We start from the raw sequence: 15,595 nt of genomic DNA on the forward strand, positions 1-15,595 counted from the left end.
TATTTACACACAAGGATGCTTGCTTGGATGACTTCTCGGCTGCAGCTCTCTTCCTGCCAGCCACACGTACACAACAACAAGAACGCAATCAAAGGGAGGAACAGCTTTTTATGCCACCGAGATGTTGGGGGCAGGGATAGCTCAGTAGGTAGAGTGGTGGCCCCATGATCGGAAGGTCGGGGGTTCGATTCCCCTGAACAGCTACCCTGAGGTACCCCTGAGCAAGGTACCGTCCCCACACACTGCTCCCCGGGCGCCCAATGGCTGCCCACTGCTTCACTGAGTGAATGGGTTAAATGCAGAGAGCAATTTTCCCCACGGGGACCAATAAAGTACTCTTTCTTTCTTCTTGTACATGCTGCGCAGGTGCATCCATAACACCTGCAGTGGCATCACAGATGACGTCCCGCCACAGTGCTGCGGTTTATATCCATTATATACAGGCTAGGCTGCGCCTGTATCACCTACGACAACTGAGGAAGTTCAGGGTCTCTCCAAAGATCCTCAGGATTTTCTATACAGGCGCTGTGGAAAGCATCCTCACACAGAACATGACATCGTGGTTCGGGAACAGCTGTGTAAAGGACCAAAAAGCTCTCCAGAGAGTGATCCGTACAGCAGAACGCTGCTGCAGGATTGCTCCCCCCCCCCGCTTCAGGACACCTACACCAGGAGATGCCGGACTAGAGCAGCGCAGATACTGAAGGACCCGTCCCATCCTGGCAACAAACTGTTCCAACTTCTGCAATCTGGTAGAAGGTTCCGCATCTTCCGGGCAAGGACAGAGAGACTCAAGAGGAGCTTCTATCCCCAAGCCATCTGGGCCCTAAAAACACACACCCGCCCTCTCACATCATCTATAACTGACTGAGACAGGACTCTCTTCCAGACACTCTAAACCAAGGCACAATGTACATTTCAAATTCCTTTAATTTTAAATATGTTTATATTGTCTATCCTGTAAAATAGTCAGATGTCTATTCATTTTAATGTAAAGAATTCACCTGCTTGCTGCTACTACTGCACACTCACCCAATGTATATACTAATATATATATATATATACAGTGGGGCAAAAAAGTATTTAGTCAGCCACCGATTGTGCAAGTTCCCCCACTTAAAATGATGACAGAGGTCAGTAATTTGCACCAGAGGTACACTTCAACTGTGAGAGACAGAATGTGAAAAAAAAATCCATGAATTCACATGGTAGGATTTGTAAAGAATTTATTCATAAATTAGGGTGGAAAATAAGTATTTGGTCACCTCAAACAAGGAAAATCTCTGGCTCTCACAGACCTGTAACGTCTTCTGTAAGACGCTTTTCTGTCCCCCACTCGTTACCTGTATGAATGGCACCTGTTTGAACTCATCATCTGTATAAAAGACACCTGTCCACAGCCTCAAACAGTCAGACTCCAAACTCCGCCATGGCCAAGACCAAAGAGCTTTCGAAGGACACCAGGAAAAGTATTGTAGACCTGCACCAGACTGGGAAGAGTGAATCTACAATAGGCAAGCAGCTTGGTGTGAAAAAATCAACTGTGGGAGCAATCATCAGAAAATGGAAGACATACAAGACCACTGATAATCTCCCTCGATCTGGGGCTCCACGCAAGATCTCATCCCGTGGGGTCAAAATGATCATGAGAACGGTGAGCAAAGATCCCAGAACCACACGGGGGGACCTGGTGAATGACCTGCAGAGAGCTGGGACCAAAGTAACAAAGGTCACCATCAGTAACACACTACAACGGCAGGGAATCAAATCCCGCAGTGCCAGACGTGTTCCGCTGCTGAAGCCAGTGCATGTCCAGGCCCGTCTGAAGTTTGCCAGAGAGCACATGGATGATACAGCAGAGGATTGGGAGAATGTCATGTGGTCAGATGAAACCAAAGTAGAACTTTTTGGTATAAACTCAACTCGTCGTGTTTGGAGGAAGAAGAATACTGAGTTGCATCCCAAGAGCACTATACCTACTGTGAAGCATGGGGGTGGAAACATCATGCTATGGGGCTGTTTTTCTGCCAAGGGGACAGGACGACTGATCCGTGTTAAGGACAGAATGAATGGGGCCATGTATCGTGAGATTTTGAGCCAAAACCTCCTTCCATCAGTGACAACTTTGAAGATGAAACGAGGCTGGGTCTTCCAACATGACAATGATCCAAAACACACCGCCCGGGCAACAAAGGAGTGGCTCCGTAAGAAGCATTTGAAAGTCCTGGAGTGGCCTAGCCAGTCTCCAGACCTCAACCCCATAGAAAATCTGTGGCGGGAGTTGAAAGTCCGTGTTGCTCAGCGACAGCCCCAAAACATCACTGCTCTCGAGAAGATCTGCATGGAGGAATGGGCCAAAATACCAGCTACTGTGTGTGCAAACCTGGTAAAGACCTATAGTAAACGTTTGACCTCTGTTATTGCCAACAAAGGTTATATTACAAAGTATTGAGTTGTATTTTTGTTATTGACCAAATCTTATTTTCCACCCTGATTTACGAATAAATTCTTTACAAATCCTACCATGTGGATTCATGGATTTTTTTTTTCACATTCTGTCTCTCACAGTTGAAGTGTACCTCTGGTGCAAATTACTGACCTCTGTCATCATTTTAAGTGTGGGAACTTGCACAATCGGTGGCTGACTAAATACTTTTTTGCCCCACTGCACTGTATATACATATATATATATATATATATATATATATATATAGTGTTCAGTGTTCTTCCTCTACCCCCCCCCCCCCCCCCCCCACACACACACACACACACATTTTTGCACATGTCGAGGAGCGTGTCAGGCTACATTTCACTGTGTGTTATATAACTATGCATGTGCCAAATAAAGAACCTTGAACATATTTTTTAAAGGGGGCCGAAATCATTACAATGTTTATGTAAAAATAGAAATGAGTACAAACGTACTCACAGAGCTTTGTTGGAGGCTTTGGCCACTGGCAGCAGCCTCAGAAGAGCCTCCTCTGAAGCAGAGTATTTCTTCAGGTCAAACACATTCAGATCTTTTTCTGATGACAGTAAGATGAAGACCAGAGCTGACCACTGAGCAGGAGACAGTTTATCTGTGGAGAGACTTCCTGATCTCAGGGATTGTTGGATCTCCTCCACTAGAGAATGATCATTCAGTTCATTCAGACAGTGGAACAGATTGATGCTTTTCTCTACAGACAGATTCTCAGTGATTTTCTCCTTGATGTACAGTGCAGTGTCCTGATTAGTCTGTAAGCTACTTCCTTTCTGTTTCAGCAGGCCTCGTAGCAGAGTCTGATTGGGCTGCAGTGAAAATCCCAGGAGGAAGCGGAGCAACAAGTCCAGGTGTCCATTAGGACTCTGTAAGGCCTCATTAACAGCACTCTGGTAGAAGTGTTTCTCTGCAGATTCTGTTATTTGAGACTTGAAGATTATTTGTCGTTCTTCCAGCAGATTGAGTCCAGACTTGATGAAGGTCAGATGGACATGAAGAGCAGCTAGAAACTCCTGAACACTCAGATGGATGAAGCAGAACACCTTGTTCTGGTACAGTCCTCTCTCCTCTTTAAAGATCTGTGTGAACACTCCTGAGTACACTGAGGCTGCTCTGATATCGATGCCACACTCTGACAGGTCTGATTCATAGAAGATCAGGTTTCCTTTCTGCAGCTGATCAAAAGCCAGTTTTCCCAGAGATTCAATCATCTTCCTGCTCTCTGGACTCCAGTGTGGATCTGTCTCAGCTCCTCCGTCATACTTGACCTTATTCACTTTGGCCTGAACCACGAGGAAGTGGATGTACATCTCAGTCAGGGTCTTGGGCAGCTGTCCTCCCGCTCTGGTTTTCAGCACATCCTCCAAAACTGTAGCAGTGATCCAGGAGAAGACTGGGATGTGGCACATGATGTGGAGGCTTCGTGATGTCTTGATGTGGGAGATGATCCTGCTGGCCTGATCCTCATCTTTGAATCTCTTCTTGAAGTACTGCTCCTTCTGTGGGTCAGTGAACCCTCTGACCTCTGTCACTCTGTGAACATACTTAGGGGGGATCTGATTGGCTGCTGCAGGTCGTGTGGTTACCCAGATATGAGCAGAGGGAAGCAGTTTCCCCCTGATCAGGTTTGTGAGAAGTACATTAACTGCAGTGGGCACTGTAACATCAGTCACACTCTCAGTGTTGTGGAAGTCCAGGGGAGGGCGACACTCATCCAGACCATCAAAGATGAACACAACCTGGAAGTCTTCAAAGCTGCAGATTCCTGCTTTTTTGGTTTCAGTAAAGAAGTGATGAACAAGTCCCACCAAGCTGAACTTTTCCTCTTTCAGCACATTCAGCTCTCTGAAAGTGAATGGAAATATGAACTGGATGTCCTGGTTGGCTTTGTCTTCAGCCCAGTCCAGGGTGTATTTCTGTGTTAAGACTGTTTTCCCAATGCCAGCCACTCCCTTTGTCAGCACTGTTCTGATTAGTTCCTGTTTTTCAAGTGAGTCTTTAAAGATGTCCTCTTGTCTGATTGTTGTTTCTGGTTTGTCTGGTGTCCTGTTTGCTGTTTCAATCTGTCTGACCTCATGTTCATTATTGACCTCTGCAGTCCCTCCCTCTGTGATGTAGAGCTCTGTGTAGATCTGATTCAGGAGGGTTGGGTTTCCTGCTTTAGCGATCCCCTCAAACACACACTGGAACTTCTTCTTCAGGTTGGACTTAAGTTTAGGCTGACAATTCTGAAGACTATCTGAATAAAAAAAACATTAAAAAAGGAAAAAAACATATCCAGTCAAACCTGGTCTGGGGGTGCTATGTGAAGAACTTTGCCTGCTGCTTATTATATTCATTATATTTTTTCATGCTCATTCTACCCAAAATTCATCAAAAAGGGCTCCGGGATTTCCTAAATATAATTCCTGAAAACATTAAATCCACAAAATAATGAATTACTTTACAGCTTTTCGTATGTACCCAATCCTAACATACTTTACTTATGATATGTTCATTTTTTTTAAAGCAATCAGTTTCCATGGTTTTACCAAGTGAAGAAGACTGGCGTTTATTTAAATGCTGCTCACATTTGATCTTCTAAGTAGTTTCATAGGTTTATAATAATCATCAAAATACCTCCATGTCCTCTGGAAAATATTTTGCAGCCTTTCAACAAATCCAAACATATGTTATAGAATTAGGTTTCTTACAATTAATTCTGAGGTTTCACACTTTTATACCTCAACAAGCTGAAAGGTGACCATTCATTTAGAGATAAATGAACTTACCTTGCAGAGCAGATGGATCAGAGTATAAATGCAGTTGAAAGAAGAGAGAAGGATCTATGGTCTGAAGGTGTCTGATCATTATCTTGCATGCTTTGTCTCCTTTTTTCCTCACTGTGTCAATAAAGCAACGTGCCTTATCAGCTCTAACAGGGTTCCCCTCCAATATCGATTCTTTCTCCAAATCATTGAAGACACTTTCTGTTACAAGGGCCTCAAGCAGCTGTATAAGAATTTCTGGTGAGACCCTCCACACAAAGGTTGTCCGTACCCTGGCAAGCTCCTCCTCTACAGGAACAAGAAAGAGCTATAAATGTACATCTCACTCACTCTTTTAATAATCAGTGCCAAAGAATAATTAAGACATGATGCAACAGAGACATTAAAAATTCCCCATTTGCCCATGTGGGTGGTCTAGACCTTGAAGCTCAGGTCCTCTACCACAGGGCTGGGAGCTTGAGGGTCCTGTGCAGTATCTTAACTGTTCCTAGGACTGCGCTCTTCTCGAAAGACATCTCCAATTTTTTTCCTGTGATCTGCTGGAGCCACTCTCCTAGCTGGGGAGTCACTGCACCTAGTGCTCAGATTACCACTGGGACCACTGTTACCCTCACCCTCCACATCTCCAGGAGCTCTTCTCTGAGCCCTTGGTACTCCTCCAGCTTCTAATGTTCCTTATTCCTGATGTTGCTGTCATTCGGTATCGCTACATCTATGACTACGGCCCTCTTGTTCTGCTTGTCTAGTACCACTATATCTGGTTGGTTAGTGTAGTGGAATTTTTGAGTGATGTCTGTACCACACATCTGCAATAAACATAAGATATTTTGCTCTGATGTAGCAAAACTATCATCTGTCTACAGTCAGTAATGAACACAATACAATAAAATCTCCTTAAGGATTATATAATCATGTATACACACACACTATAAAACTACACTGGGGTATTTATCAGTATGTTAAAGCATTTACCCAATATATTTGATATTTAGTCCAAGTATTCACATGTATATCATAAGATTATGCCCCTTGCTGTGTTAACTTTTGAATGTGCCGTGACCTATTTTGATAAGCCAAAGCAAAGGGTTAATCAAGGTTACCCATCTGCGGATGACCCTTAGCCATAGTCTTGACTCTGTCCCTGGCCGTACCTGAGCCTGCACCTGCTGTTTTTGGCTGGAAGACAAGTGGAAAGATGCTCAGCACCAGCGGGTCGGGTTACTGGTCCCTATAATACTGCGCCAGAGGACACTCCGGTTCTCTGCTTTTTTCTGTCTGTCTCTGTGTGGCTCTGCTGTCTTTGCCTAAGACTCTACACCCCGGGGTTTGCTTTGCTTGCTTTGCTATCTGTTGTCTTGCTGTTTTCTGTATTTATTTTATTGCTGTCCATACGATTTGGTGTATTAAACAGTGTTCCAAGAATTCTGCTCTTTTCCAGAAGTCCTTTTTTACTGATTTAACTGATTGAAATTGGATCTATAAAAAACAAACAAACAAACAAAAAACTTGGAGCTCCACATCGTAGGTGGAATAAGGTTATCATGTTGGAATTAAAATTTGTGACCACATTAGCCATCATCATTTTGTTCGTGTATATCGGGAAGTCCCACAGGATCTTAGCTCAGACATTCTCCACCACCCTAGGGAGCATCTCCCATTTTGATCTCTGGACTTCCAGGCCATATGTGGCACGGATGTTTCTGTATACTCTGCTGGCCACTTGTTTATGGTGTTCCATGTATGCCCTGCCTGGTACCATCTTGTGCCCTGCTGTTATGTTCTGGATTCTCTCAGGGTCATCTTGACACAACCTACACCTGGGGTCTTGCCGGGTGATAGACCCCAGCCTCTATGGATCTTGTACTCAGAGCTTGTTCTTGTTCATGATTAGTGCCTCTGTGCTTTCTTTCAGTCCAGCTTTGTCCAGCCATTGGTAGGACGGCCAGTTTCTCTATCTGCCGGTGGTACAAATCATACCATGCAGGCGCCTGTCCTTCCATGCCGGAGCACACGGTATGACTTCATATTTCTCTCTCTTGATCATGTCTGTGGTAGGCTTAATTATCTAGGGGGGTTATCTAGGACCCTTACTGGATACAAAATTAAATTTCCTTTTGACTCCCGCTCTGAAGACATATAGTTTTGCAATATCCTACCTGCTGATGCTGTTTTGGCTGATGGTTCCCTCTGCTTCTCTTTTATCATATTTCTACAAAAAAAAACACGAGTTGATCCTTTTTTACACAAGAAATGAAGTTACTGTCCTAAATTAATGAATATGATGGAAGACACTGTGACAAACATTTAGTGCATGAGCCATATACACCCCAAACTGGTGTTGGCAGTACAGTATTTAAAATAAAGTCCAATTCAAGGTTTTATTTTTTGAAACACATTTAGAACACCTTGGAGGGATTTTTTTTTTTATTAAGTAGCAGAAGAGGAATTTCAGTTCTTTCAAAAACAAAGTCTGGATTTTAAGAAAATGTCTAAATAAGACTGATGTGTTTGTAATTTAAATAGGATATTTAGGGTAGCAATAAACAGTTAATCAGTTAAAAAGTACATGTTACTAACATCTTACCTCTCTGCAGAAGGCAGTTCTTGTCTTTCAAAACCACTAGAGCACCTTTCACACCAGTCACTCTTTAAGGACACAAAGCTGGGTTCAGTGCTAAGTCCCTGATGGACGCTAAAAAGAAGAAAAAAAAACATAAAACTCTTTACTGCATGGAGCTATGCGCGATGACGAAATATATCGGATGATGAATTAAAACATCTATCGTTTCATGTCTATCGTTTGTTTCATGGTGTTGCGAAATATTGTTGTTTTTTTTCTTCTACCGCCTACACAACAATCACATGAAAGAGTATGGAGAGAATTTAGAGATGAGAAGCAAAAGAGAGCCGTCAAGTGCTCAAAGTAAACCTTAGACTCAAACATTAAAACAGGCTTTTCCCCACAGCAAGAAAATAGCAGCCGTTAAAACTCATGTATAAAAATAAATAGTTTCAAAAAACTCAACTCCAGATATATGACACCCAGCTGAAAACACTTCACCCAAGTCGAGTTGCCCGAGATTCACAGAATATATCGTTATCGGGATATGAGATTTTGGTCATATCGAACAGCCATATCACTGCATATAAACTGCCAATAAGTGTAGTGATAATTTAATAGTGACACAAACTTACCTTTTCTTAGATAACTGTCTTCTTTTTGTGAATCTACAAATAAAAAACTTCATGCAGTTGCACTGTAAGCACACGCAGCTGGTTTCAGGCTCAAGCTCGGGTTCAGGTCCAAGTTCAAGCCCAGGTTGGTTCCTGTGAATAATGATGGAGCAGTGATGTGAGTGCTGAGCTGTGACATGGAGAAGAGTCATGGACAGTTAGAGATGGTCATCTCACCTCTGAGTGGTTTTAGAGGGAGGGACTCCCTCCTCTCTGTCCTCACACAGATCCATGCTGCTGAATTCACATCCACATCAGCTCACACACACTTTCTACCTTCACCTGAAGAGGAAACACGAATAATTCGCGTGCACATCAACTAAAATGATCATTTCCATCATGTGTGCTGTCCAAATATCAGCTGCTTCTTTCCTGCTTCATCTCAGTGTCAGCTGAATGCAGTCAGACAGCAGTGTGAGGCAGAGGAAGCTGCAATCAGCTGCTCTACTTCTGCTATCAGTCCACTAGAAGAAGCCATGAAGCACACATGATACATTCACTGATACACAGTGACTGCTGTTACTGACAAGCTTCTTTCATCAAAAGCCAAAGTGATCTGAATGAGCAAAATTAAGTTTGCTCATGCAGATAAACTGCGTGAGCGCAAAGCTGCTGCAGCGTGAGCATAGGGGAAACTCTGGTGGGTGTGGGGGCGTCTTTGTGCGAGTGGCTGCTGGGTTCTGCTTGCCTGGGTTGTTGAATTTGGTGTAGGAGACCGGAAATAAAAAGACACATATTGTTGTGTGAATAAATCAAACATGAGCTGAAAAAACAATAAAGTTCCTAAATACAAACTGTTAAAGAAGGAAACAAAGCAAACTTACAGTATCTTCAAACACACACACCAGCAATAAGTTCCACTCCATGAAGTTCAGGAAGTGAAAGTGAACTCTAAGCAGGAAGGAAACACGCAGAGAGTGGTGAGGTGATTCTGGAGCACCTCAGAAACTCTCTGAACTCTGGCAGGTTGTCATTTATTTCTGCTGGTTTTCCTGTTTGAAACACAAACATTCAATTCAATTCAGTTGAATTCAATTTTAGTTATACAGCGCCAAATCACAACAGTCCCCTCAATGTGGTTTATATTGTAAGGTAGACCCTACAATAATACATACAGAGAAAAAGAGAAAAAAAAAACATGACCCCCTTTGAGCAAGCACTTTGGCGACAGTGGAAAGGGAAACTCCCTTTTAACAGGAAGAAACCTCCGGCAGAACCAGGCTCAGGGAGGGGCGGGGCCTTCTGCTGCGACCGGTTGGGGTGAGAGAAGGAAGACAGGATAAAGACATGCTGTGGAAGAGAGACAGAGGTTAATAACAGATATGATTCAATGCAGAGAGGTCTATTAACACATACGGAGTGAGAAAGGTGACTGAAAAAGAAAAACTCAATGCATCATGGGAATCCCCCGGCAGGCTATGTCTATTGCAGAATAACTAAGGGAGGATTCAGGGTCACCTGGTCCAGCCCTAACTATATGTTTTAGCAAAAAGGAAAGTTTGAAGCCTAATCTTGAAGATAGTGTCTGTCTCCCGAATCCAAACTGGAAGCTGGTTCCACAGAAGAGGGGCCTGAAAACTGAAGGCTCTCCCTCCCATTCTACTTTTAAATACTCTAGGAACAACAAGTAGGCCTGCAGAGCGAGAGCGAAGTGCTCTAATAGGGTGATATGGCACTACAAGGTCATTAAGATAAGATGGGGCCTGATTATTTAAGACATTGTATGTGAGGAGCAGGATTTTGAATTCAATTCTGGATTTAACAGGAAGCCAATGAAGGGAAGCCAAAACAGGAGAAATATGCTCTCTCTTTCTAGTCCCTGTCAGGACTCTTGCTGCAGCATTTTGGATTAACTGAAGGCTTTTCAGGGAGGTTTTAGGTATATAAATAATAATATATAAATAACAATGACTTACAGTAGTTCAGCCTAGAAGTGATAAATGCATGAACTAGTTTTTCAGTATCACTCTGAGACATGATGTCTCTAATTTTAGAGATGTTGCGCAAATGGAAGAAAACAGTCTTACATATTTGTTTAATATTAGCACTGAAGGACATATCCATACGGTTTTCAGGGCCGAATACAATAACCTCAGCTTTATCTGAATTAAGAAGCAAAAGGTTAGCGGTCTTCATGTTTTTAAGACATTGCTGCAGTTTAACTGCATAGCAGTGAAAATGTATGCTATGTCTTCTGATGATACTGCCTAAGGGAAGCATGTATAATGTAAACAGAATTGGTCCTAGCACTGAACCCTGTGGAACTCCATAATTAACCTCAGTGTGTGAAGAGGACTCTCCATTTACATGTACACATTGGAGTCTATTAGATAGATATGATACAAACCACTGCAGCGCAGCACCTGTAATACCTACAGCATGCTCTAATCGCTCTAATAGGATATTATGGTCAACAGTATCGAATGCTGCGCTAAGGTCTAGCAGGACAAGCACAGAGATGAGTCCACTGTCAGAGGCCATATAACGATCATTTGTAACCTTCACTAAAGCTGTTTCTGTGCTGTGCTCTGAAACCTGACTGAAACTCTTCAAATAAACCATTCCTCTGCAGATGATCTGTTAGCTGTTTGACAACTACTCTTTCAAGGATGTTTGATATGAAAGGAAGGTTGGAGATTGGCCTATAATTAGCTAAGACTGCTGGGTCTAGAGATGCTTTTTGAGTAAAGGTTTAACTACAGCCAGCTTGAAGGCCTGTGGTACATAGCCAATCATTAGAGATAGGTTGATCATATTTAAGATTGAAGCATTAATTAATGGCAGGACTTCTTTGAGCAGTTTTGTAGGAATGGGGTCTAAAAGACACGTTGATGGTTTGGAGGAAGTAATTATTGAAGTTAACTCAGAAAGATCAATTGGAGAAAAAGAGTCTAACTTAACGTCAATGGTACTAAGAGTAGCTGTAGATAATATTACATCTGTGGGATGATTATTGGTAATTTTTTCTCTAATGATAAAAATTTTATTTGTGAAGAAGTTCATGAAGTCATTACTAGTTAACGTTAAAGGGATGGTTGGCTCAAAAGAGCTCTGACCGTGTGTCAGCCTGGCTACAGTGCTGAAGAGAAACCTGGGGTTGTTCTTATTTACTTCAATCAGTGATGAATAGTAAGATGTTCTGGCTTTGCGGAGGGCTTTCTTATAAAGCAACAAACTATTTCTCCAGGCTAAATGATGATCCTCTAAATTTGTGACACGCCATTTCCTCTCCAGCTTACGAGTCATCTGCTTTAGGCTACGTTTTTGAGAATTATACCACGGAGTCAGGTACTTCTGATTAGAGACCTTAGTTTTCACAGAAACTACAGTATCCAGAGTCGCACGTAGTGAGGAGGTGAAATTATTAACAAGATAATCGACCTCTGTTGGGGTAGCGTTCAGATAGCTGCTCTGCTCTGTGTTGGTACAGGGCATTGAAGATGATAACAGTGGGTGGATTATATTCTTAAACTTAGTTACAACGCTTTCAGAAGACATCTACTGTAGTGATGGGAATTCCAGCTCTTTTTAGAGAACCAGCTCTTTCGGCTCCCAACTGGCTCTTCAGGTTGTTTTGTTGCTTTAATTGATTTATTATCAACAACAATATAAACTTATGCACAAAAGAAATTACTAACGTAAAAAAAATGTGGTTTTATTTATATGTTTACATATAAATATATACAGTGGCCCTAGAGACAAAGCACGTACAAACTCCAAAGCACATACAAGCATCAAAAAGCACGTACAAACTCCGAAGCATGTATGAACTTCAAAACACATTTCTAGCTTTAACTGACCTTCCCAAAACAGAGCTACCTAAATCATACAAATTACACAATTGAAAGCATATGTGTATTGTTTGTGTATTTATATATTTAAATAATTAAAAAAAGAATGTGCATTATCTGTTACTACCACACACCAAATCCGGTCGTTGGTACTTGCTGGCTTGTGTAACAAAAGCTCAACACTGTGCCTAGCATTCTGGAGCACTTCTGTTGTGTTTTGGAGTTTGTACGTTTTTGGAGTTTGTAAGTCATTCTGTGTTTTTACGTGCTTTTGAGTTTGTATGTGTTTTGGAGTTTGTACATGATTCAGAGTTTATACGTGTTTTGCCTCTAAGGGCCACCGTAAATATACTTTTATTTATTCACTCCACATAAAATGTAATAAATAATAAATAAATAAAAACCAACTATTCACATTTCAACTTTTAACTATTTACATTTTCAGCACGGTGGCACGGTGGTTAGCACTGTTGCTGCACAGCAAGAAGGTCCTGAGTTCAATTCCACCATCATTTCTGTGTGGAGTTTGCATGTTCTCCCCGTGCCTGCGTGGGTTCTCTCCGGGTACTCCAGCTCCCTCCCACCGTCCAAAGACATGCAGCTTGTGGGGATAGGTTAATTGGATAATCCAAAATTGCCACTAGGTGTGAATGTGCGAGTGAATGTGAGTGTGAATGGTTGTCTGTCCCTATGTGTTAGCCCTGCGACAGACTGGCGACCTGTCCAGGGTGTACCCCGCTTTTCGCCCTATGACAGCTGGGATATGCCCCTCCCCCCTCTGCCCAGTGCAAAGCACAAGGCTCGCGTGCGGAGTGAGGCGGAAAAAAAGTGCGAGAGAGAGGGTGAGAGAAAGAAAAGAAAAACACCGCACCGGATCGCGTCGTTCACTCCAAAGAGTCAGCTCTAAGAGCCATTTCATTCGCGACTGACACATCACTACGTCAGATGTGTGGAGGCCAGCCAGGTGACAGAGTTGTTACAGGTTTGTATTGGCAAACACTTGCTTTCCTCGTTTTAATGAATTTTTAATACCAATTATAACCTTATGCGACTTAGACACCGATTACTTTGAGCCTGAGCCGTAGTGTTGTCGTGCACTGAACAGAACGGAATTCGTGAGTTTGAACTTTTAATTGACTGTTTGTGGGGCTAGCAGCTGACGCTAATTGGCTGCTGCCGGTGTTCCAGGTTAACTGGCGTCACAGATTAACTGGATTTGGTCGAACAGATGTGTGGCAGACTTGCTTTTCAGGAGCTGCTACTGACAAACCAGCAAAAAAAATGTGTTATCTGTGACACTTGTGATGTTTTCTCAAACAAACTCCGTCAGTCATGCTGCTGTTGAACAACAAAATGTTTTAAAATGTCGCGAGTTTACCTGGTGATATTCTCATGCGTGACGCGATCACGAAAACAGCAAACAGTTAACACCCCGCCGATGATTCTTCCCCTTGTAGGTTTTATGTCTCCGATTTTCAGCGTTTCACCGCCTGTGTCGCCCGTATCAAAAACCGCTACTGCTTGTGACACACACATCTGCAACACGTTTGAATTCGTTTCATGCACAATACATTTGTAATTTTCAATTGGGTCTGTTTGTGCGTCATGCAAATAACCTTTGCATGAATTGAATGAAATGATATGTATTCATTTTTGGCCTACAAGTGCTGAACAACACAGATCAAAACAACTAACAAATTAAAAATACCCTAAAATCATAAAAAAAAATAAATAATAAAGGTGTCAGTTTCCTACAGAGTTAAAAGCCAGGGAATAAAAATAGGTTTTCAATCTGGACTTAATAACCTGCATTGATGACGCTTGTCTAATTTGGAGGGGAAGGTTATTCCAGAGCATCGGAGCTGCAATTGAAAACGCTCTGTCTCTGCATTTCAGCTGCGACTTAGGGACCGACAGCAACAGCTGTTCAGCTGAACGGAGCGAGCGAGGAGGAACATGTGGCTTCAGCAAATCAGATAAGTAGACAGGAGCCAGACCATTTAAAGATTTAAAAACCAATAAAAGGACTTTAAATTTCAATGGTAAGCCAGTGCAAGGAAGCCAGAACCGGAGTGATGTGATCGAATTTCCTACTACCGGTTAAAAATCGTGCCGCCGCATTTTGCACTTACTACACGCGTGACAAGGTGCCTGACCTAACCCCTATTAAAAGGGAATTACAATAGTCCAGACGTGAGGTGATAAAAGCATGAATAAGAGTTTCCAAATTGGGTTTGGAAAGGAAAGGCTTAACCTTCGACAGGCGTCTGAGGTGATAAAAAGCTAATTTTATCACTCCATTTACATGACCTTCAAAAGTAAGCGCGGAATCAAGTTTAACACCAAGATTAGTGATTGAACTTTTCAGATGAGAGGTCAAATCACCAAAATCAACATCTGGAGAATCAGTAGAGCGATGCGGGCCATATAAAATTGCTTTCGTTTTGCGATCATTAAAATTCAAAAAAAAAATTTGCCATCCATAATTTAATATCGCTAAGACAGTCAAGCAGTGATTGACATGGGGAGGTATCCAAACGTCATTCTGATAGTCTCCCAGGTCAACCTCTACTTGACTGCCTTACTGATGTTAAAGCATGGATGGCAAAACACTTTTTAAATTTTAATGATCGGAAGACAGAAGCCATTTTATTTGGCCCAAATCACATTTCGATTATTGCAATTCTCTTTAATAGGGGTTGGGCAGGGCACTTTGTCACGCTTGCAACTAGTGCAAAATGCTATGGCACGATTTTTAACTGGGAGAAGGAAATTTGATCACATCACTCCGATTTTGGCCTCTCTACACTGGCTTCCAATTGAATTTAGAATCCGCTTTAAAGTCCTTTTATTGGTTTTTAAATCTCTAAATGGTCTGGCACCTGTTTATTTGTCTGACTTGTTTAAAGCCCCATGTCCCCACTCGTTCCCTTCGGTCAGCCGAGCTGTTGCTGCTTTCGGTTCCAAAGTCACGGCTGAAACTTACAGGAGACTCTCTGTTGCAGCGCCGATGCTTTGGAATAACCTTCCTCTCCATGTTAGACAGGCTACATCAGTGCCAGTTTTTTAGTCTTTATTAAAGACCTATTTTTATTCCCTGGCTTTTAACTCTGTGGATAACTAACGTTTTTTTTATTAATTTGATTGCTTTGTCTGGTTTCTGCTATCTTATTACTATATCCATATTTGTATTGTACAGCACTTTGGTCTGCCAGTTTTGTTTTTAAAGTGCTGTATAAATAAATTATGATGATTAAGCACGAATTCATCCACTGAGGCTCAAACTGCACACATACATGAAAACATGATATTTATCTTAT

The 15,595-nt window shown here is 42.2% G+C and overlaps 1 protein-coding gene across 3 annotated transcripts in view; it reads right to left on the reverse strand.

Annotated features, from left to right (window-relative positions):
- LOC309703471 (NACHT, LRR and PYD domains-containing protein 3-like) overlaps positions 1–9,530 on the reverse strand; it is a 36,181-nt gene extending 26,651 nt beyond the window's left edge. For 2 of the 3 annotated variants that reach the window (XR_014275908.1, XM_082528316.1), the window contains exons 1-7: positions 9,309–9,530; positions 8,662–8,766; positions 8,446–8,577; positions 7,835–7,942; positions 7,407–7,459; positions 5,254–5,538; positions 2,930–4,721 (exon numbers count right to left, since the gene is read on the reverse strand). Coding sequence is in view for 2 of the 3 variants with exons in the window: in XM_082528316.1 (XP_082384442.1) it covers positions 2,930–4,721; positions 5,254–5,538; positions 7,407–7,459; positions 7,835–7,942; positions 8,446–8,577; positions 8,662–8,717 (2,426 nt within the window). In the remaining variant the exon portion in view is untranslated. The remainder of the gene's footprint in view (positions 1–2,929; positions 4,722–5,253; positions 5,539–7,406; positions 7,460–7,834; positions 7,943–8,445; positions 8,578–8,661; positions 8,767–9,308) is intronic. The other variant, XM_082528317.1, reaches the window with a different exon arrangement.
- Between the last annotated feature and the right edge of the window lie 6,065 nt (positions 9,531–15,595).

The sequence above is a fragment of the Aulonocara stuartgranti genome (genome assembly GCF_965226115.1).
Source record: "Aulonocara stuartgranti genome assembly, chromosome: 3".
NCBI lineage: Eukaryota > Metazoa > Chordata > Actinopteri > Cichliformes > Cichlidae > Aulonocara > Aulonocara stuartgranti.